The sequence below is a fragment of the Erpetoichthys calabaricus genome, chromosome 5, assembly GCF_900747795.2.
Source record: "Erpetoichthys calabaricus chromosome 5, fErpCal1.3, whole genome shotgun sequence".
Classification (NCBI taxonomy): Eukaryota; Metazoa; Chordata; class Cladistia; order Polypteriformes; family Polypteridae; genus Erpetoichthys; species Erpetoichthys calabaricus.
The window spans coordinates 228,095,098-228,120,241 of NC_041398.2; the positions used below are offsets into that span (position 1 = coordinate 228,095,098).

The following is a 25,144-nucleotide window of genomic DNA, read 5'->3' on the forward strand; positions in this document are numbered from 1 at the left end:
GAGTCCTTCCGGTTGCGCAGCCGGCACTTCCGCCACACAAGGGAGTGTCGGCGGAAGAGTATTGGGAAGCACCTGGAGCCCATCTGGGGTGTATAAAAGGGGCCGCCTCCCAACCAGTCATTGGCAAGAGTCGGGTGGAAGTAGGACAGAGCTCAGAGGAGAGGAGTGGAGGCGGAACAGAGACTGAAGGCATTGTGTTGTGTGGCCAAGGACTTAAGGGGTGATTGGTGCTGCGGCACTGGGTTTGTGCACTTATGGACATTGTATATATTGTAAATAAACGTGTGTGTGGTGAAACCATCATGTCTACCTGTCTGTGTCCGGGCTGTTCCCCACAGCACACTCACTTCACATTTAATTTCTGTTTGGGTGCCACATAAGGAAAGAAATGAAGCAATTCAGGGGAACGATGAAGAAATTCAAGGGAACAAACCTTAAAAAACAAGTCAATTAAAATTAATTCAAAAAAGGTTAATTAGCAGCAAAAACAGTGCACTAATGAAGAAAAGGGTTAGAATGAAAACCTGCAGCCACTGGTGCCCTCCAGGACTGGAGTTGGGGACCCCTGTAGTAGATGAACCTTTGGCAGCCATGACAGCCTTGAGTCTGTGTGCTCAGGTTTCTTTCTTTCTTGCAGCTTTGCACATCAGGACACTGCACTTTTCCTTCATTCTTCTTTGCAAAAAGTGCTCAGTCTCTGTCAGGCTGCATGTTGATTGAGAGTGAACAAATTTTTCCAAGTCCAGCCACACATTCTCACTTAGATTGAGATCTGGACAGTGACTCCACCATTCCACATTATTAACATTGTTTCTTTGAAGGCACCCCTGTGTAGCTTTGGCCTTATACTTGAGGGTGCTGTATTGCTGAAAAACAAATCTCCCAATGCATAGGATTTTCACAGAAGGCATCAGGTTTTCCTTCAGGACTCGCCTGTATTTTGAAGCTTTAATTTTAAACCTCACACTTCTTCCATGGCCTGCTGCAAAGAAGCAAACCCACAGCATGATGCTGCAACCTCAATGCTTCACTGTGGGGATGGTGTGTTTTCATTAAAGTACAGTGTTCAAACAATTCATTTAGTCTGGTGGTCTTCCAGCTGACTGCAGTCTCTCCCATTATTTAACAGTGGCTTTCTCTTAGCCACTCTCCTGTAAAGCTGTAACTGGTGAAGGACCCAGGCAGCCGTTGTTGTCTGCATAGTCTTTTCAAAACTCCTGCAGAGTTCTTATACATCTGTTGAAGCCCTTCCTCATAAGTTTTTTTCTTGCATTGTCATTTAGTTTTGTAGATGGTCTGCTTTAGCAGATTTCCTGCTGTTCCATACTCTTTCCCTTTGTTAATGATTGATTTAAATCGACTCCAAGGGATATTCAGTGACTTGGATTGAACAAATTCTGTGACTTCTAAGTCCAATTGGCTGCCCCAGTGATGACTCAAGTGTGTCATTTTAAAGGGTGTGAATACTTATGTGATTAATTATTTTGTGCCTTATATTTTCCCATCGGGATTAATAAAGTATCTATCTATCTATCTATCTATCTATCTATCTATCTATCTATCTATCTATCTATCTATCTATCTATCTATCTATCTATCTATCTATTTCTGATAAATGTAGGCCTTTTTCTGTTGATCATTGTCAAAAAAGTTAAATCTACTGTGATTAAACATTGTATAACAATAAAGTGCAAAAACATTTTAAGAGCCCTGTAACTAATGAAAGGTGCTCATTCTGGAGAAAGCCTTTGCCACAGCTACATTCTTACTCACTTTCCTTGACATTGACTCAGTTTGTGAGTGCATTAACAAGAATGGCGGCTCACCAGCAGGTAAAGCCCAGACCTGTAATGTTCATGTGGACAGGACCAGCAAGGTGAGGACAAAACATTTTGGTATAACAAAAGAATGGCAGCTGAATCTGATTACCCTCCCTTGAAAATTCAGAAAAGCCACAATTCTGCATTGACTTTTCAGTGTTCATTTCTGTACAGATCTTAATGCAAAAACAACCTGTGATCATCCCTATCACAGATTTTTTTCCAGGCCATTGTAGGTGACCTGCCAATAACATATTCTCCATCAGATTATTTGCATCATGTTTTTTTCTTACTAAATTGCAGGCTACTTTAAAATGTGTCAGTCCTACCGCTTCAGCTTCAAGCCATTCAAGACAACTATGACAATGTGCTCTTGCTTGTCATGAGAAAAGGATGGATCCAATTTGCATCAATTTTGTTGAAGTTTTGGCTTTTCTAAAAGCTGCTGTTTTGCCCAAGGTGGAATGGTTATGTAGTGGTTAGACCTATTGCCTTATTCTCCAGAGTCCTCTGTGGATTCCATATGTTCTTGCTGTGTCTACATGGGTCTTTCATCCATACTCAGTGCTGCTGCTTGTTAGGAAAAGGACGGAAGGATTGTCGTTTCATATCCTGTGTCAAACTCATAGACAGACAGACAGACAGACAGACAGACAGACAGACAGATAGATAGATAGATAGATAGATAGATAGATAGATAGATAGATAGATACTTTATTAATCCCAAGGGGAAATTCACAAGACTAATTCACAGACTAATTCATTGTACCCGCTATCAAGACTGACTAAAGAGACTCATGAGAATGTGGAACAAACTGCTAAAGAAGGGACCTATTTGTTATTAGCAATTAGTTAACCAATAAGTGTTGTCAAAACTCTTGTTCTTAAAACTGCAGGAACAATATCTAGACTTCTAGAGCCTCTCCACCTTCATAAAAGATGAGATGTTTGATTGTATTTTAACAGTTGGTTATCATGGGCAAAATTATCAGATGAGGAGGAGTTATACAGTATAACTGGTTTAAAATGCAGTCTGAGGTTGAGCAAGCGCTAACTTCTTTACAAAGCTTATTTCTTAGCTGCTTCAGTGTCATATGAGTGTGTGTAAAGTGCTATTCGGATGGCTCAGCAGCAAAGGCTTTTTTATTTTCTTTTTGCTTCCTAGATAGATAGATAGTGTAAGTTGCAAATTGGTGGACTGGAATTCCAACTGGGGCCAGGAATGATGACCTGCCCGGTTGGGAGGCCATATTGGATGAAGCTCAAGATTGGAGACACAACACAGTGGGGATGGTTCTCAGTTTCTGTCCCAGTCAGGATGATCAAATAATAGATGGACAAAGGACAAGTGAATGTTTTGTCTCCCAGCATGAAAGGCGGCAGTGCTCCCCTGGCGGAAACCCAGTATGGCATATGACTATTTGTTTTTTGTAGGTGTTTCTAAAAAGTTGAAATATTTTTGTGCTTTACCATGGCATCATGTTTGTTCACTGATAAGTGGTGCCATTTTCTGAAGTTCACATTATTGGTTAGTGGGCAACTCTACGCAAAATCCTCTGTGACGGCCATCTTGCGACGTCATTTGAGCGATCATATAAAGATTGATGCACTTGTTTACGAATTAGCAGAGATTTTAATATTCGGTGTGTTAGCAAGCAATTATTTAATGTAGGGGTTGGCAACCTACGGCACGTGTGCCAAGTGTGGCATGTGGAACGATTTTCAATGGCACACTGATTGAATTGAAATATAGTAAAAAAAATATATTTTAATTACAGTGCACAGATTTGTGCCCTCACTTACATTTTATGTATGTGACTCACAAGTAAATAAAAAGCATGTGTTCAGTGCAGGCCGTGGTACGTTAAAACAAACCTACCTCATCATTATTAAGTATTGGTAGCATATACTTTTGAAGTCCATTATAACTGGACAAATTTTGATACTATATATAACAAAATTGGTAGAATTATGTGGGCACATGGAATAACATTGTAACATAGGTTCGGCATGACACCGCTGAAAGGTTGCCGACCCCTGCTTTAATGCATACTTTGCTGTTTCTCTGACCTCTTTTTCTGAAATAAGACCTTCATTTGTTGGTTAGTGTATTAGGCCTTGATGAAAAATCAGCTTGACTTCCTGGCTGTGAAACTTTGTACATATTTTTAACTAACCCCCTGTCTCTGTTGAGTCAGTACAAAAAATAAAGCATTATTATAACATAAAAAATAATTTCTATAGCCTGCCTCACATACCTGACTGTGAAATAGACCAGGAAGATACTGAAAAAAATGCAAATGTTATCAAAGTCGGTGTAGGTGAACAGAAAAGGTTTGTGCCGTCTGCTGAAATATCATGTAAAGAATTAAATAAAATTGATTTCATAGGGCTGTCAGGCATTATGACTAACCACTGTACCACCCCACCCCGCTCTATTCCATTAAGAAGTTCAAATAAATAATACAAGAATTTATAAATATCACTAATCATTAATATGCATGTTTTATGCAAGAAAAATTAAAAATGTAAATGTTCTTTCAACGTATGTTATTAGTAAATATAATGAAGTAACTAATGTAGATTCGTTTGCTTTAAAAATGACACACAGGCATTTATTTCACATTATTACCATCACAGTAAACTGTTTCACAAATTTAAGTTGTTGAAGGGATCAGAAATTGACACATCCGAAAAAATAAGCCATTCTGAATGATTTTATTAAAAATACTTAAAGCCGATACAGTATACATATCATTCTTAAAGTCTTACATACTTGTTTCATTAAAAATCCCATAAATGTTGCAGGAATCATTCACATTAAATGCTCAATGAATTAAAGCAGAAGCAGAAAGATACTCACTTAAACAGTTCTTAGTATTGGGGTGTAATATAAAAACATTTTTTAAGATGCATAATTGCTCCCTGTAAAAGCTGCTATGGAAGGTCATATCTAGCACCCCCCTACACCATAAGTGACCTCATCAATATTCTTCATTATAAAGTTTGATGATGTTGGCAGTGAGATCACATCATCAAAATGGACATGGGTTAATAAATTGCCTATACCTTAGGTCAGTATCACAGCTCTCCTCTCCTTGCTACAATTATTCTTTTTGGTCCATCGCTTACAATACCTGTCATTAGCTTGCCTTGGTACCACAGCCATCACACCAAAATGAGCATTTTAACAGTCAGCTGTTCATAATTCAATGAGTGAAAATGGCTAACAAAGATATGTTTTTTTACATACAGCCATTTTTGTCTCATATACAGTGTACAGTGAAATGCATACTTGAATGTGCCAACTAACATGCAATACAAATTACTACAGTTCTAATATTGTATGGTGCTTATTTAACATTATTTCAATAAAAAATAAAAGCTTGCAAAAACCTGCATTAAAGCTTATGTTTTAGCGCACTAATTTTACATTATTTTGCAGTGTTGTGATGTATGAATGTCTAATAATAAGTAATACTACATATAAATTTCTTTTATGGTAATTTCAGATAATGGAAATATTGTATTGTGTATGGAATAGCATTTGTGCCAAAATGAAATAAATAAAATGGCAATTATGAAATCTAGGAATCTATGAAGTCTGGGACTTGCAAGAATTAAGAGGATAGGACTGTCATGCTCTTTTGGGCTGAATAGCCTCTTCTAATCTAGATTATTGCAATGTCCTAATGTTTTAATGAAATAGATAATTGCATGCAAATGTACAGAGATACATAAATTGTGGAAAAAATGCACAATCAAATAAAAGTCATCAATTATGAAATACAAAATCATTATTTTATTATTATTACAGGATTTATTTCATAATGGCTTTATTTTTAAAGGCCATTTTTATTTCACATTGTGATGTTTCCGAATGGCACATTTCCAAATGGCTCTTTTATTTATTTCCCAGTGTTTTTTATTTTTTCTTAATGGTTCTGTTTCTAGTCAATCATACTAGTCAAAGACCACCAAGTGTAACTTGTTCCTATTGGTTAATCCTTTGCTGTTGATTACTTATCACTGATTGTAGACAGTAGGCTACCAAAGCTTTTTTAGCACTGTCACTACTATTTGAGACAAATTGGCAACATACTGAAAATACTCAGACATAAAAGTGCTCTTCAAAATGTCGACATTTCTGAAGAAGTCTTTAGTAGTTCAAGGTTGACTGAGCGCTATGTCTGCAAATAGATAGGCACACATTAATGTTAAATGTCCAAGGCGGGAAATTCCACATGACATATTTCCAGATGACCTTCTGTGGAGACACGGTGCTCAATTGATCCTAAACTACCCAAAATCCATTCATCAACATGAATATTTTTCATCAGTTTGTCTTAAAATTGCATCATGTTGTGGATGACAGAATGCTCTTCAGATTGGAGGCAGCTCTCCATACGGCTAGATGCTTGACTGACAGTAACCCATAAGTGGGAACAGAGAGGGAGCCCCTGCATCCCACAAGCCTAGAGAAAATTCAAGATGATAGGTAGAGATTTTAAGAGAAAATAGTGGGTTGTTCTTACTGAAACGGGGAGAGTGAAAGAGGGGGAGAGACAGAATGACAGTGAAAGAGTGATCACAGCTACACCACACAGTATTACATTAAGGATGGGGAACAGCATGTGATTACCAGTTGGTCTTCATTTACCAGGCATGTACCCATATATTTTAGCAGTGAAAACCGTGAAGTCATTAGACTTATAATCTTCAGTTATTTATCATTTTAATAAACGCACCCATGGCTTAGTAGGTACAATATGTTAACCTGCTTTGGTTAATTTTGAATGTAAAACTAACTAGCAAAACATTTACTGTGAGAAAGGTACAAGTAGCACTAAAAGATCTTTGGTAGACTACCAGCTATACCAAACAAAAGTAATGGACAGCAGAGGATTAGCCAATAGGAAAAGGTTCAGCCCACTGGTCTTGATTGACAAGTGATGAAATCATCATGAAACGTGGAATTGTGAAATAAATAGCGCTGGCTTTAATAGAGCCATTCGGAAATGTGCCATTTAGAAAAGTCTCATTGTGGAATTAAAAATGTCTTTAAAAATAAGGCCATTGTGAAATAAAACCTGTAATAATAATAAAATAATGACATTGTTTTACATAATAATCAGATGACTTTTCATAATTATTAGATGACTGTTATTTACTTTAGATTTTTTCACAATTTTGTGGATCATTTACAAATACATATGAATATAGCTGTACTTTTGCATGCAATTATTTATTTCATAATTGTCAGTTTATCTATCTATCCATCCATCCATTTACCAACCTGCTGAATCCGAACACAGGGTCACGGGGGTCTGCTGGAGCCAATCCCAGCCAACACAGGGCACAAGGCAGGAATCAATCCCGGGCAGGGTGCCAACCCACCGCAGGACACACACAAACACACCAAGCACACACTAGGGCCAATTTAGAATCGCCAATCCACCTAACCTGCATGTCTTTGGACTGTGGGAGGAAACCGGAGCGCCCGGAGGAAACCCACGCAGACACGGGGAGAACATGCAAACTCCACGCAGGGAGGACCCGGGAAGCGAAACCGGGTCTCCTAACTGCGAGGCAGCAGCGCTATCACTGCGCCACCGTGCTGTCCTAATTGTCAGTTTATTGTGGCACAAATGGTATTACATAATTGTGAAGCTTCAATCACATTATAAATTAAATCTTGAAATATGTGTATGGTCTAATGCCTAATTTTTAGTTTTATTTTAATTTTTCACTGTCCTTTAAAAACATTTTAATACCTTTCAAATCTTTATTTAGTTATTTTTTTGCCTAAATGAAGATATACTTGACTTATTTCTTAGATCTGCAGCTTATAGAGAATGATGTCCATTTAAGCTCTATATGACAGTCTGTGTGTCAATGTGAAGCAAGATAGATCATGTTACTGAAGAGCATGAGTGCAGCAGTGTGAAATACGTTCAATTATGTTTAATGAAAATTATTTTGCAACTCTGAAATCTGTTGCATAAACAAATAAAAATCACTCCCTGCGATTGAAACAGAACAACAGCAAAATCATTCAGTATTGTGTTACTCCCTTGATCCAATCTAGATAATCATCAGTGAGACGAGTGTAGACTCCTGGAAAGTTCTTCTTCCCGCATTCAACACCAAATGAAGCAATGCCTGTGTAAATCTCATTACATATTAGTGGACCACCACCATCACCCTAAAAGAAAAGAAAGTACAAATAGTTAGCCAAAAACAAAAACAAAACAAGATGTCTGCTGGGTAATTTATTCAACTTTGGTCATTTTGTGTTTCTATTAAAGGCTGGCCAAATGGAGTCAGTTGCAGTGAAACAGAGATCATACCATACTGAAAATGGATCCAGAGTAGGCTACAGCAACAACATTTATTTCTATAGCACATTTTCATACAAATGATGTAGCTCAAAGTGCTTTACATAATGAAGAAAGAGAAAAAAGACAAAATAAATAAGAAAATAGAATTTGGGAATACTAATTAACATGAAGTAAAAGGCCAGGGAGGACTGAAAAAACAAAAGAACTCCAGATGGCTGGACAAAAAAATCAAATCTGCAGGTGGGTCCAAGGCCACGAGACCACCAAGCCCCCTCTTGGAATTCTACCTAACGTAAAGGCTAAGTAGTATGGTACTAAGAGGAGAAGATCCTCAGGTCTAAATGCTGTCTCAGTGAATAGTGGAATAAGATCAATCTCAGGTTTAATTAGTCTGCAGCTAGTCTTGTTTTGGCATTAGTTTGCTCAGTTGGCCAACTGATTGACATTAACAGCGGCACACTGGAAATGTAGGTCTCACCTACTCTTAATTAATATGAGTTAAAGGTATAGAGCTCAGGAAAAAAATGTTTTCATGTAAACAAGATAAAAAATAATTACAATTGTTAAGCTACATTAGATCGAAATGAGTGTTTCTGTCATAATTACAAACGTTATTCACTTTGAGCATATGAAAAGGTTCTAAAATCCTTATATGCAAAGTAATGACAATGAGAGATACCATTAGTAAAATCGAAATCGTATCTGAAGAATAATTGCCTCTCTGTAACTAATTTTACATTTACTGTACGTAGATAATACTTGTAATGGTGGTACTTGTAATGCATTATGTGCCCAGCTTTTCCTAATAACCAAATTAGTCCAACAGTCACCAAAGCATATAAAATACCTAGTCACAGGCTGGAGGCTGTCTCATCGCAGTATAAACTTCACGGCAGAGCACAAGCTCTATGTAATGCATAGTGTGAAAGATTGTATATCTGATCTGAAGAACACCGACAAAGAAGGCTCCACTACACTCCAAAGGAATACAGCATGGAAAAAAACTGGCACGCTTTCTGTACCAGCAGCCAAGAGATTTTTTAATTAAGGATGCAAACTCGGGCGGCACGGTGGCGCAGTGATTAGCGCTGCTGCCTCACAGTTAGGAAACCCGGGCTCGCTTCCCGGGTCCACCTTGCATGGAGTTTGCATGTTCTCCCCGTATGGGTACTCCGGTTTCCTCCCACAGTCCAAAGACATGCAGGTTAGGTGCATTGGTGATTCTAAATTGTCCCTAGTGTGTGTGTGCCCTGTGGTAGGCTGGCACCCTGCCTGGGGTTTGTTTCTTGCTTTGCGCCCTGTGTTGCCTGGGATTGGCTCCGGCAGACCCCCGTGACCCTGTAGTTAGGATATAGCGTGTTGGATGATGGATGGATGGATGCAAACTCCACATCTTTTTACAAAAGACTAATGGCTAAAAGTATGCTGATCTGTATTTTTCTGTTTCTTATACTACACAATGTAAGTTTTTACATACATCGCTTGCCTTTTTCTATGACTTTGAGTTAGTAAATATATTTGAATCAGTATCACAATATACTTCAATCAAAATATTAATGCAAAATATGATTTCCATATTTTCTCAGTGGCATATTACTGCTTTTTCATGTTCAAAACAGTCTGTATGATATGTGAGGAATTAATTCTATAACATTACCAGCCATACTTAGTCTGTTGAACCTGCTCATAAGTTAGTATGCAACTTTTTTCCCCTTCACTGATTCCAAGACATTCAATGCAACTGCATTTAGTCTTAGTCTTGGTCTGCTGCAGCTCTGAAGTACACTGCAACAGTACTAAACTCGAAAGTTAGTCATATCACCGTAAATACATAATAAGAGCAGATCAGCATGGGATCATCCTGAGCTGAGAGCACTCTGCAACTGACCCATGGTGTTTAAGGCTTTAACACACTTATTCCTGAAATGTGTCTAGTCATCTGTTTACAAAATGCTTAAAAAAAGCATCAGTATGTGCATCTCAGGAACTGCACGTCTGACATTGTGGTCAGCAACACAGGAGCGCCGCAGGGGACTGTACTTTCTCCGGTCCTGTTCAGCCTATATACATCGAACTTCCAATACAACACGGAGTCCTGCCACGTGCAAATGTTCGCTGACGACACTGCTATCGTGGGCTGCATCAGGACTGGGCAGGAGGAGGAGTATAGGAACCTCATCAAGGACTTTGTTAAATGGTGCGACTCAAACCACCTACAACTGAACACCAGCAAAACCAGGGAGCTGGTGGTGGATTTTAGGAGGTCCAGGCCCATCATGGACCCTGTGATCATTAGAGGTGACTGTGTGCAGAGGGTACAGACCTATAAATACCTGGGAGTGCAGCTGGATGATAAATTGGACTGGACTGCCAATACTGATGCTCTGTGTAAGAAAGGACATTGCTGACTATACTTCCTTAGAAGGCTGGCGTCCTTCAATATCTGCAATAAGATGCTGCAGATGTTCTACCAGACGGTTGTGGCGAGCGCCCTCTTCTACGCGGTGGTGTGCTGAGGAGGCAGCATAACTGGTGAGGCTCTATTGTAGGCATGGAGCTGGACAGTTTGACATCTGTGGCAGAGCGATGGGCGTTGAGCAGACTCCTGTCAATTATAGAGAATCCACTGCATCCACTGAACAGTATCATCTCCAGACAGAGGAGCAGCTTCGGAGACAAACTGATATCAATGTCCTGCTCCATTGACAGTCTGAGTAGTTCATTCCTCCCCCACACTATGCGACTCTTTAGTTCCACCCCTAAAACATTAACATTATTCAAAGTTATTGTCTGTCTGTATACCTGCATTGTTATCACTCTTTAATTTAATATTGTTTCTTTATCAGTATGCTGCTGCTGGAGTATGTGAATTTCCCCTTGGGATTAATAATCTATCTATCTAAAATATACTTTGTCCAGTTTCAGGACTTCAGGGAACCAAGTTTTGGTAAAATTGAGCACAAGGCAGGAACCAAGTCCATGGACACACTCGTTCAATGGAGTGCAGGGAGGTGCTGTTGATTAGCTGATGTTGGTACAGTTAGAACCAGTAGACCACACTGGTTTAACAGGTTACATCTCAATTACCATCTCTTTTGTGGTATGTGTCCTCTAAAGATGCACATAAAACTATTGATGTCCTTCTAGCATTTAAAAAAGATTCACAATTTTCTATAGAATAACTTGAAACTTACGAAAATAATTGGCACCCACCATTCTTTATTTGAAATTTGATTTAGGACTTTTTTTCTATGTATTGTGCCTACGTGACCACACGGTAATATCCAAACTATTCCGAAGCGATGTTTGCTCTGTTTTGTGTTTTTTGGTATCTCACACCCTCATACACCTTTATTGTAAGAGCATCCCTAATCTACGATGGAGCGTTCAATCAGAAGAAAATACGAATACTGGTTTTAAATTGAAGGTCATTGAAGTAGCGAAAGAAATTGGTAACTGCGCTGCTGCAACAAAATTCGATGTGTCTGAGAAACTGATGCGAGACTGGAGGAGGCAAGAAGATATATATAAAAAAAAAAAAATTAAGGGTTGCATTTTTGAAAAAGGCTTATAAGTCGGGTCTGATTTTATGATTGATTTTTCGGGTTTCAAGACCCGACTTATACGTGAGCATATACGGTAATTGGATTGTAGTGACATCTCAAGCCGACTGATTACACTAATTGGTATTATGGGTGTCTTAACTTGTTTAACTTTTCCTTAATTTATGTGAAAAAAGGAAAAGTAACAAGGTTTCATCCTAAACTGACACAATGCAGGGTGATTGTGTTGATTTCAAACACAAAAATACGAGAAATTGAACTCCAATACGTTTTGAGGGCTAAGGTCCATGGGACTGTAGCCAAACTCCCTGGATGAGGCCATAAGAGGAGAACTGACCCCATGCTGAACAGAAGGACAGTTCAAATGTGTAAGAATGAATCAAGGAAAACATCAAGACAGGGTCAGGCTGACTTCCATCTTTAAAGCACACCACTTTCAAGTTGCTCAGTCGTCACTATCTGAATGAAAGTGGGCTCCATGATAGAAAATCAGGAAGACCCCACTTCTGAAAGACAGACACAAAAAAGCCAGACTGGAATTTTCTAAAATGCATCTTGACAAGTCACAGATTTTCTGGGACAATGTCCTCTGAACAGATAAAACTAAATTGGAGCTTTATGTTAAGGTGCAGCACTTTGTTCACAGAAGACAACAAATTAAAAAAATACACAATCTCTACTTTAAAACAAGGAGGAAGCTCAATAATGTTATGAGGCTGCTGTGCTGCCTTTGGCACTGGGTGACTTGAATCAGTGGAGGGCATACTGAAATCAGAAGACTATCAAGGTATTCAGGACCACAACATACTGACCATTATAAGAAAGCTCTGTCTCAGGTACAGGTTAGGGGTCCTCCAGCAGGACACTGACACAAAACATTTATTTTTGTTGAAAGCCCACACTCATAACCATTGATTTCTAACCTCTTTAATTGCAACATTTTCTCAATCAACTCCACTGTTCAGAGGATATTCCTATTTGTGCTGATTTTTGGGTTTTCAACAAATATTTAAGAGAGATTCAAGTGTTTCTTCCCTTGGGGATATTTGATTTTGGCTACTACATTTTTATTTATGATCTGTGTCCACACTAGAGTTTTCACATCATTTACAAAAGTGTATTTTTGCACAATGAAACTCCTGAAAACGCATGACCTACACTGGGCATGTACGCACTAGCAGAAAACTCCTTGCAGGGACCACATGTAGTGGAAAAATTCAGAGCTCTGTGACAATCCTGTGTGCTTTATGCATTCTCAAACGTATCTGTTTGCGCAGGACGCCGACAGCGCATTCACAGTGTAGAAAAATAAATTGTTTAAGGAGCCGCAGTGCATTACCCCCATGTCACGTTAATGCACTGATTACAGTTGAAAGTAACAGTCTTCAGAACTGGTGGCAACAGTCTTGTTATTAAATAAGAACAATGCAAATGTTAAAGCGACACTTAAAAAAATAAAGTCATCAGCTCTATGTTCATTCTTTGCTTTATTGCATTGTGCTTTTGTATCTGTGACCTGTCTGCATCTTGTTTTTAATTTTGCTGAAAAAAGTGCACCTCCTTCTTGAATGGATCAGGTTTAAGTAATTAATATTGACAACTGACATATTTAAAATCTGATTTTCAAAGGGTTCTGAAAGTTTTACTACAATGGTAACGCCACCGGCAACAGGATTTATCACATAAGTGTAGCGAATAGCAAATTTGACTAGTAAATTGTTTGATTATTTCAAACTGTACAAAACGTAATTTAGATTCATACAGGGAAGCAACAAAACAAGCACCATGGAAAGTAACTTTTCTATATGGTAACTATTTTGGAATATGTTTCTCTTCTGTGAAGGTTGACCAGTCAGGGAGTGAGATGTTGTAATGAGCAGAATTCAATGAGGAAAGACCTACATAATAAGCACAAACCAACCAGAGCATGATGGAGTCAGCATTTTCAAAAATCTTCATTGTCAACCCACCACACTGGAGCACTGCCTCGGCTCTGGAGAGCATTTTTAGAAGTATTTGTTTTCATCTGTTGAAAACGTCAAATTAGTGTGAATGAAACGTGACAATGGAGACAAATGTCTGCATTTTTAAATAGAATCGTACTTATGTGGATGGGGCCTTCATTAGAAGGGCTGTTTAACCTTCTCTCATTTGCATACTTGTGATCCAGGCAGACAATGCTGACATAAACATTCCAGGATTATACTTATTTAGTGAGGTCAAATCAATCGTGTGGACCCGTTACAGATCTCATTAAAAAAAAAAAAAAGACAAATGCTTATTTTAGTCACTATTCTGTTTTGTTTGAAACTTTTTTGAAATTGATTTGGCTCTAGCTATGGCAAATGTTTCAAATAAAATACAAAATTAGGAAAAAAAAGGTGTATTGTTAAAGCAATTTCTATGTTTAATATTTAATAAAATAATTAAAAAGCATCCTTTTAACCTTATAAAGTAATTATTTAATACATTTTTAATTAATAAGTAGTAATGGGTATCATTAGAATTTTATCAATACCGATATCGATATTGATACTCTTATCGATGCTACTGTCCATAATGTGGTGCAAAAAATAAAAACAAGACACGATGTGAGGAGATTCAACAGTTCCTTTAATATAACTTTTTTTGCAAAAATAACAGGTTTGTTTCCTGTGGTGGTGAGGCGGCCTTCTGCGGTTTTCCACCTAAAATCTGGAATAGCCTGCCAATAGGAATTCGCCAGGCTAATACAGTGGAGCACTTTAAAAAAACTGCTGAAAACACATTATTTTAACATGGCCTTCTCATAACTTCACTTTAATTTAAATCCTGATACTCTGTATATCCAATTCATTATAATAACTATTCATGGTGGCTCTAAAATCTGTACTAACCCCTACTCCCTCTTCTGTTTCCTTTTCTGGTGTCCTTTTGGAGACTTCCAGCTTGAGACTTCCTGCTTGTCCTCACATCCAGGCCAATAGAATGGTCAGTCAGCCCTGAAACACAAAAAGAACCTCATTGTCAAACAAGTCAATTCAAACAAATTCCTGCCTGAAGGATAATGAAACAATGAAGTTTAGTTTCTTACCCAGGATATGTTGCTTCTCCGGGAACAAGGAATTCATAATGGTTGATCTCTTGATCCACACAATGACATCCCAGATCCTTGCTGCCGACTCGGAGATGGTTTGGATGGAAAAGGATATAGTCCTTTTGTGCTTCAAGGCTGAGAGTATGCGCAAAGCATCCAAGTTTTATGATTTGGAGCTCAGCCAGGTCCATATTTGCAGCATTACCTACTGTTATGGTTACAACCTTCTCTCTTACACCAAATTCTACAAGGACTTCTTCTATCTCCTGTCACAATAGGAGCACTCCGAGATTTGTACACGGCCTGGGTCTTTAGAACTTTCTGTCCCAGTTGTCCTTCATTTACATAGCGGAGAGTGACTGTGATACAATAGTTTGATGTGATACTTGTCCACCCATGAGTGTTTATGGCTACTTTTGACACTCTGGCAAGCTCACCGAGGACCAAGCAGGTATGAGGATGTTAGATGACATGTCTCTTGAAGAGGGGTGGTAACTGGGGTTAAAGGCTGTTGTTATCTCCCTACAGTTGAAAAAAATTAAAACATTTTCACAACTGAGATACCTAATTTTGTTTGTTTTTGCATTACTTATTATGGTTGTAAATTAACTCATCCCTGGTTGTCAGGACAGCTCAGTTCAGACTTAAGGTAACCACCTAGCAGTTAACGATTTATGCTATGCTATGCATACCTAAACCAACTCGACTCCACTGTAGTGAAGGGCTGTAAATCTTTCACAATAAACTTTGAAACAGCCCTGTGACATTGTGCTGGTTTTTCCTTTGTCATTTATCCATGTCAAGTGATGGAGACCAGTGTGTACTTGGGTATCTGAATTCTGCTATATATTGACAAAGTTGCAGCTGTCGCTTGACCAACACTGTCTGAACACAAAAAAAAAAAAAAAAACAATGCTCATATGTCCTGAGTGAATAACTACAGACCTACTTACATAATAACGAGTGTTACCTTGACTTGACGATGTCGAGACAGTCACATGTTCAGTTTGTCTAATTCTAACAGCATCGGAGCTGGGAGACAGCAGTGAGTACAATTCAGTAGCTACTGTTTTCAAGCAGTCAAATACGCTACTCTTCTTCACATTTATATAATGTTGTACTTGTAAGTGGTTCATGTGGATGCTAGTGTTAAAACATATTATGTAAAGAACTATTTACGATATATTATTCACATTTTATCAGGAAATTAAACTAAAATTAAAATACCATGACTTTAAAATCTTATATATTCATGAACCTCCTGGACTCTTGATTAGAGCCAGCACGCTAGTCAGCCAACACACAAACGAGGGCACTGTGGTATAGCGGGTCCACAGCTCCCGTTCAAAAGGCCCGTTTAAATAAATAATCACTGCACTCGCGGCTTAGCGAGGGGGCGTGGTAGTTGTGGCTAAAGCGGGTCTCAGGACGATCTGCGGTGTGGGCGTTTCTCACCTAAGTGCACAGGTGAGAGACTGCCCACACCCGTGATTGTTCCTGGGGCTGCTAATGTGCTGCAGTTGCTGTGTCCTCTCACTATATATATATATATATATATATAAGCATGAGTCTGCTAGAAGAGAAAGGAACAAGAATGAAAAAGAAAAGAGAAGGAAATGGAGGTTGCAGGAGGAAGGAAGCAGGAGGTGAGCAAGGAGAGAGAGAGAGAAAGTCGGTGTGGGAGAACAAGCGAGCGAGAGCAGGCTCACAGCAGCTGAGCAGACAGCCTGGGTGTTTGGCCGACACCCAGGGGGAGTAGTAGATGTGGTCACTACCGTAGAGTTTACTTTTGAAAGGCGGAAGTCACCGGAAGGTGGAAGACTCTCCATGTGAGGCCGCGGAAGGCAGCGGGAGTTGGGACGTGGTGTCCCTAACATGAGAGCCTTGGTCGTTGGAGAATCCCATGTCACTGTCAGGTGGGGGCCGACCGGAGCCAAGGATCGGGATGGAGACTGGCAGCGGAAGCACACTGAGAAGGTCAGCTGCAGAGAGAGTGTCTCGCCTGTTGCAGGGCCCTAATGGGAGAAGCAGGTGAGACGCTAATGTAAAAGAAGCAACGGACTTATTGTTTTAAGACTGCTTCCAGCAACATTTTAACCTCGTTTTAAAGGATTGTTTTTTTTTTGTAATTGTTTTTTTTTTCTAATGGTTTTAAACCTTTCTTTTATGGATTATTTATTTATTGAAATTTGGACTCTACACTTTGTGGACACTTTGTTGATTGTTTTAAATAAAAGCACTTTGCACATTTTCATCATCCCCTTGCTGTGTTGTTGCCTCACTGTTTAGCTCATTGGTAACATTACTGACGGTGTTGGGTTTAAGGGCTCCCGAACAGAAGAATGGAGTATGGAGCAGAACCAGCATCGTCACAGGCACATGTTGGATTTAGTGATTACTTAAGGACTACAAGTTGATGTGAGACAGATTGTTGATATTTGTTTACCAGATCATTTTCTCTTACTATTTAATATAGAAATAATGACAGGAACAATTTATGAGAAGTATGTTGTTAAAAAACATTTCTTTGATTCATCTGCAACTTCAAAGTTTACAAGCCTGAAAACCGTGAGGACTGACTGAGATCATTTAAGTTAGGTAGACTGCCTAGAGGGGGCTGGGTGGTCTTGTGGCCTCAGAACCCTTTTTTCTCCAGCCATGTGGAATTTTTTTTTCCTGTCCTGGCCATCGGACCTTACTTTAATTTTATGTTAATTAGTACTGCCTAATTTAAATTTTTATATTTTTTTCTTTTTTTTATTTCTTCATCCAGTAAAGCACTTTGAGCTACATCATTTGTATGAAAACATGCTACATAAATAAATGTTGTTGTTGTTGTTAACAAAAAAAGGGGTAGAATAAAAAAAAAAAAGGACGGTGTCATGCAAACAGCTTCTCCCTATCCTTATTAAATAATGAGTCAAATCAATTACAAATGAATATAAACCAGACTATTAATACAAAATAAATGAAATAAGATTTAAAATAAAAATTAAACTCAAAATATACAAAAATGTTCAAAATGCTGTGTCACCATGCTACAAGAATAAATGAAAACTTTTTCTTATTTTTGTAAACATACAAAAATTACAAGGATGAACTTTGGAAAAAAACACATGACTTAATACACACTCAAGCGTCTCCAAATAATATACATATTAAATAAAATAAAATTAGAAAGGGCTTGGAGAAGACGTAGCCCTCTGGAGGCTTAACAGAAAAACCCAATGTATGTGGTCTGTGGGGTGTAACATTAAGTATAACCCATACTAGAACATACAATCGGTATGCTACTAACTATATACAAAAACAGTTGATTTTGAGAAGGTCATAACTAAAACTAAATATATATTATATATATATATATATATTATATATATATATATATATATATATATATATATATATATATATATATATATATATATATATATATATAACACACAGATCACACTTTGCCACACATGCAGCTACGTGACTAAAACGTGATCGCCTGACTCCTGCAGTGTCATCATCATTAGGGGACGGTTAGGAATTTAAAAACACTGCTAATGTTAGAATTAAAGTTACAAAAATATTGATAGTGACACTGTTTTTCCAGATGCTTATTGATATTTTGGTGCCGAACACTCCAGAACTGTTACCAATTTAAAATCAGGTTTTTGATGACCATCTCCATTAATAAATATTTGTGGATCTGTTGTTATCAACTTAGGGTACACAGCAAAACTTACCTGACAGACATCCTTTCCTCCGTTCTGTTCTCCAGCACACATCATGCTTGGTGTTAATATTCCATTGTAAGAATCTGTTCCATTACATTCTTCGTTGCTTATAACCTTGACATTAACTTCTTGAAGTGCTTCAGCCGGGTTCCCATTATATTCAGTTTTCCCCCATCCTGCAATCCTACAGCTGGTATCTGCTGGGGAGTCTACCTCACTTGTAGGTAGTGGAAGCATCTGTACATACTGATTGATGGTGGCTTTCTCGCTCAACTTTTAAAAAGAGGGAGAGAAAGAAGAAAACAAATTCAAAGCAGTTCAGCATAATATTGGTCCAATTTATTGGAATTATCTGATTTATACAATGTCTGCATGCATTTGATATGTACAATAAACTTCATCGGTGATTTCTGTTTTGTTTTTATTAATTTTATTTCAAGAAATTAATATGTATAAAAGCAATAAATAATTTGGTTAATGTTATGAATCAGAACATCAGAAATACTTCAAAAAAGTCCTGAATACTTCAAAGGTTTAAGACATAAAATTTTATTAAAAGAAAGGGGAACTATTAAAATTAAAGGTCCAAATGAACAAAAAAAATTATAATCAAAAAATTCAAAAGCTGCGAAATCAACAGAATGGCAAATATCAAAAAAAGTTAAAAAACTGCGGTAGGCTGGTGCCCTGCCCGGGGTTTGTTTCTTCCCTTGCGCCCTGTGTTGGCTGGGATTGGCTCCAGCAGACCCTCATGACCCTGTAGTTAGGATATAGCGGGTTGGATAATGGATGGATGAATGGATGGAGAGTTAAAAAAAAAATCTCCAAATTCAAAACCATAAAATGTCAAAAAGTTAAAATTTCATATTTAGAGAAGGAACAAGAGCTAATAAATAATTAAGCTACTCGACGCAGGTATTGCAAAGGCAAAAACCAATTGCCAAAAATCAAAACAAAGAAAGAAATGCAAAAGTCACAACCAGAAAAGCAAACAAAAGTGGTCATAGACGCAAAAAATGATGAAACAGGAAAATATGAAAAAGAAGCCATAAAACAAAAGTATGGAATCGCTAATGCTTCATCAGCTTGCTTTTCGGAGCCATTATCCCCTTAAATAATGGCTCCAGTAGCAGCCACGTACTGCTAACTTGTAGCATCAGGGGATCCTGTCCTCCCCAGGTTCAACACAAAAAGGAACAACAAATGGAAAAATACAGTGCATCCGGAAAGTATTCACAGCGCATCACTTTTTCCACATTTTGTTATGTTACAGCCTTATTCCAAAATCGATTAAATTCATTTATTTCCTCAGAATTCTACACACAACACTCCATAATGACAACGTAAAAAAAGTTTGAGGTTTTTCAAATTTATTAAAAATTAAAAAACTGAGAAATCACATGTACATAAGTATTCACAGCATTTGCCATGAAGCTCAAAATTGAGCTGAGGTGCATCCTGTTTCCCCTGATCATCCTTGAGATGTTTCTGCAGCTTAATTGGAGTCCACCTGTGGTAAATTCAGTTGGTTGGACATGATTTGGAAAGGCACACACCTGTCTATATAAGGTCCCACAGTTGACAGTTCATGTCAGAGCACAAACCAAGCATGAAGTCAAAGGAATTGTCTGTAGACCTCCGAGACAGGATTGTCTTGAGGCACAAATCTGGGGAAGGTTACAGAAAAATTTCTGCTGCTTTGAAGGTCCCAATGAACACAGTGGCCTCCATCATCCGTAAGTGGAAGAAGTTCAAAACCACCAGGACTCTTCCTAGAGCTGGCCGGCCATCTAAACTGAGCGATCGGGGGAGAAGGGCCTTAGTCAGGGAGGTGACCAAGAACCCAATGGTCACTCTGTCACAGCTCCAGAGGTCCTCTGTGGAGAGAGGAGAACCTTCCAGAAGGACAACCATCTCTGCAGCAATCCACCAATCAGGCCTGTATGGTAGAGTGGCCAGACGGAAGCCACTCCTTAGTAAAAGGCACATGGCAGCCCGCCTGGAGTTTGCCAAAAGGCACCTAAAAGGACTCTCAGACCATGAGAAAGAAAATTCTCTGGTTTGATGAGACAAAGATTGAACTCTTTGGTGTGAATGCCAGGCGTCACATTTGGAGGAAACAAGGCACCGCTCATCACCAGGCCAATACCATCCCTACAGTGAAGCATGGTGGTGGCAGCATCATGCTGTGGGGATGTTTTTCAGTGGCAGGAACTGGGAGACTAGTCAGGATAAAGTGAACGATGACTGCAGCAATGTATAGAGACATCCTGGATGAAAACCTGCTCCAGAGCGCTCTTGACCTCAGACTGGGGCGACGGTTTATCTTTCAGTAGGACAACGACCCTAAGCACACAGCCAAGATATCAAAGGAGTGGCTTCAGGACAACTCTGTGAATATCCTTGAGTGGCCCAGCCAGAGCGCAGACTTGAATCTGATTGAACATCTCTGGAGAGATCTTAAAATGGCTGTGCACCGACGCTTCCCATTCAACCTGATGGAGCTTGAGAGGTGCTGCAAAGAGGAATGGGCGAAACTGGCCAAGGATAGGTGTGCCAAGCTTGTGGCATCATATTCAAAAAGACTTGAGGCTGTAATTGCTGCCAAAGGTGCATCGACAAAGTATTGAGCAAAGGCTGTGAATACTTATGTACATGGGATTTCTCCATTTTTAATAAATTTGCAAAAACCTCAAGTAAACTTTTTTCACGTTGCCATTATGGGGTGTTGTGTGTAGAATTCTGAAGAAAAAAATGAATTTAATCCATTTTGGAATAAGGCTGTAACATAACAAAATGTGGAAAAAGTGATGCGATGTGAATACTTTCCGGATGCATTGTACAAGAAAAAAAGACATTTATGGCAGCCAAGAAAAACGGATAGCCTTCCAGCAGTAACAATGACTACTAAGAAGGTGCTTAGTGATTTGAATATTGTAGAGGGAGAAGTACTGCTTAGATTAAAAGGGCTGATATCTAACAAATCACCAGGGCCAGATAACATTTATCCTCAGGTGCTTAAGGAGGGCATATATAAACCCTTGGAGCATATTTTTAGAAAGTCTTTGTGGAAATTCCTAAGGACTGGAAAACAGCAAACATTGTTCCTTTATATGAACAAATGATCGGGCTGATCCAAGTAACTATAGGCCAGTAAGTTTAACTTGTATTAAGGGTAATTAAGGGAATGAATTATTAAGGAAAGGATTGAGCAGCTTCTGGCAAGAAGAGGAGTTTTATTGAAAAGTCAGCATGGGTTCAGATTAGGCAGGTTTTGTTTTATTAACTTGCTGAAATTCTATGAGGAAGCAACAAAAGGATATGATCAAAATGTTGCATGTGATATTATTTATATTGACTTTCAGAAAACACTTGATGAGGTTGGCCTTCAAGCTAAAAGAAGAGGATGTTCAAGTTGTGGTATGTAGATGGGTGGAGAATTGGCTAAAACACATGAAAACAGAGTGTTATGGTGTAAGGAACCTTATCAGAATTGGGTAATGTTAAGTGTAGCGTCCCTCAGGGGCCAGGGCTGGGACCGCTGCCATTGTTAATATATATATATATATATATATATATATATATATATATATATATAATTATCTGGATAAGAATATACACAACCAGCTGGTTAAGACTGCAGATGATACCAAGCCAGGTGGATTAAATGGCACATGATTTTGAATCCGTTCAATCATTTCAGAGGGACTTGGACAGTATACAGGCTATGGTAGCAGATAAAATTTAATGTAAGTAAATGTAAAGCATTACATGCAGGAAGTAAAAATGAATACACAATGAGAGGTTTGAAACTTGAAAGTACATCTTAAGAGAAAGATTTAGGAGTCATAGCAGACATGTCACTATCAATATCTAGACATTGTTCAAAAGCCATTAAGAAGGCCAACAGAATGATGTGTATAGCACAACTCTAAAGAGATTATTTTTACATTTAATAACACACTAGTAAGGCTGCGCACAGTCTCTGACCTACAAAAAAGACATACTGTAGTAGTGCTAGAAAAAGTCCAAAGAACAGAGACAAGGCTGATTCCAGGACTGCAGGCTATGAATTATGAGGAAAGATTAAAAGAATTGAACCTCTTCCATTTCAACAAAAGGTATAATAAGAGGAGATATGATTGAAGTGTTTAAAAATTATGAAGGGAATTAGTACAGTGAATTGAGACTGTGTTCCTAGGCTCTTGTTGAACTCATTTTAATCTAAGTTGGGTGAATGGCCTGTTCTTGTCAAAAAGTTTGCGATGTTCTACAATTACAAACAGATACCCCAAAACTAGAAAATATATTAAAAAGCAACTGCAAAAATAAAAGTATTAATCTCAGTTTCAAAAACAAAATAATTTACAAAAAAAAACCAAAACAATTAAAAACAAAACAAAGGTTAGTGAACATCTGACTTAGTCAACTTACTATGGAGAAAATGAACATAGAGTGATTGCACAAAATTATTTGTGTGCCACCAAATTTCAACAATGATTTTGATTGAAAGAATGATTTTTGATTTGATGACAGAATGTATTTGACTTCCCGATAACGAATTTTTCCTTGTTTTTTTAGATCAAGATTCTTTATACGGTCCTTAATAAATAAAATCATTTTTTGGCAGGATATCTCACAAAACCAATATCATTGATAAGTGTTAATTAATATACCAATGCACCACTACTTCATGAAGCATATGAGAGCCCTCCACCTCTCTCAAAATGACAACTGCAAAAAAATAATAATGTAAAATTTATTGTGGTTTCAAAAATGTCTTTTATCTTAATGGAAGAAAAAGTTGTGATGCATCTGCACACATACATGGAAAACAAAAATGATTTTCCAGCTGCAACTTACGTATTACCATTTTGCTATCCCTTAGGGACACTTAAAAGGCCATTGCACCATTATGATCCACTCAAAACTTGTTCAGTTTCTCCTTGCTTATTCACTTCAATGCATTTTGTGGAGTTTGTCAAAGTCCCCACACATTTTTGTGATTTTGCCAAACTCACTGCGAAGCAAACTCTGCAGGATTCTCTCATCCATCCATCCATCCATCCATCCATTCTCTTCCGCTTATCCGAGATTGGGTCGCGGGGGCAGCAGCTTGAGCAGAGATGCCCAGACTTCCCTCTCCCCGGCCACTACTTCTAGCTCTTCCGGGGGAATCCCGAGGCGTTCCCAGGCCAGCCGAGAGACATAGTCCCTCCAACGTGTCCTGGGTCTTCCCCTGGGCCTCCTCCCGGTTAGATGTGCCTGGAACACCTCACCAGGGAGGCGTCCAGGAGGCATCCTGATCAGATGCCCGAGCCACCTCATCTGACTCCTCTCGATGTGGAGGGGCAGCGGCTCTACTCTGAGCCCCTCCCAGATGACCGAGCTTCTCACCCTATCTTTAAGGGAAAGCCCAGACACCCTACGGAGGAAACTCATTTCAACCCCTCCTTTAACTGCCACCTTATCCTAGGAGTTCTGTTGTCTGGGGCTTTATGCCCCTGGTAGGGCCACCCAAGGCAAACTGGTCCTAGGTGAGGGATGAGACAAAGAGCAGTTAAATAAACCTTCTATGATGAATAAAAACTTTGGACGGCATTTTCTCTTGCCCGGACGCAGGTCACCGGGGCCCCCCTCTGGAGCCAGGCCTGGAGGTGGGGCTCGATGGCGAGCACCTGGTGGCCGGGCCTGCACCCATGGGGCTCGGCCGGGCAAAGCGCCGAAGAGGCAATGTGGGTCCCCCTTCCCATGGGCTCACCACCTATGGGAGGGCCAAGGAGGTCGGGTGCAGTGTGAGTTGGCCGAAGGTGGGACCTTGGCGGTCCGATCCTCGGCTACAGAAGCTGGCTCTTGGGATGTGGAATGATTCTCTCATCACTAATGTGAATTGTGGAAGGAAATGAGAGAGCATGAAAGCACACAAAAATGTCAGGAGAACATGCAGACTCCAAATAGAGCAGAATGGACAAGTACTGGGAAACCCGACACATCGAGCATCTTCCCGGTGTAATAACTTGGTAAAGTACCTGTTAAGCACAAACTTATGTTTTTTTTCAGATAGGAAAGACAAAACAGAGAAAGAGGAACACATAATTAAGATAATTCATTTAATAATTAAATTGTAAAAAAAAAAAAAAATCAATAATTAGGAATCAGATAGTAGCAGTTTGCTTAAACATTTGTGCATAACTCTATGCTAAGAAAAAATGAAAATCTTTTAAGATAGAGAAAATGTGTTTATATGACACATGCAGCATTAATCTTTTGAAAAATAAAATTAACAAATACACCTAATTTACTATAAAGTGTTAAAAAAGGTAACAACAGGAAAGCGGAGTAAATAAATCAAACAAGAACAGACAAGAGCTATAAGGTGAAGCAATACTCTTTGGAATATAGCCACTCCTTTTCATTCTTCATAAGCACAAGCCATACATCATAGCACTGCTATCATATAAAGATGTCTGTGCTTATGCATTTAAATATTGAACTTTTCTGTCTCTATTTACTATTGTAAATTTGGGCAACTTCTCGTGGCCCATTATCAGAAAAACACACTATATTAGAATAACTAGAAAAGGAACTAATCACATCTTACAGTGCTGGATCACAGATA

The 25,144-nt window shown here is 38.7% G+C and overlaps 1 protein-coding gene across 3 annotated transcripts in view; it reads right to left on the bottom strand.

Moving 5' to 3' along the window:
• Positions 1-4,528: 4,528 nt before the first annotated feature.
• Positions 4,529-25,144, bottom strand: part of LOC114652300 (granzyme A-like) — a 53,739-nt gene continuing 33,123 nt past the window's right edge. The window contains exons 5-6 of one of the 3 annotated variants that reach the window (XM_051928186.1): positions 18,535-18,738; positions 6,485-8,025 (exon numbers count right to left, since the gene is read on the bottom strand). In XM_051928186.1, the coding sequence (XP_051784146.1) occupies positions 7,876-8,025; positions 18,535-18,738 (354 nt within the window). In that variant the 3' untranslated portion in view covers positions 6,485-7,875. Of the gene's footprint in view, positions 4,785-6,484; positions 8,026-18,534; positions 18,799-25,144 lie in introns of those variants that run through there. The other 2 variants (XM_051928185.1, XR_007935105.1) reach the window with 2 other exon arrangements.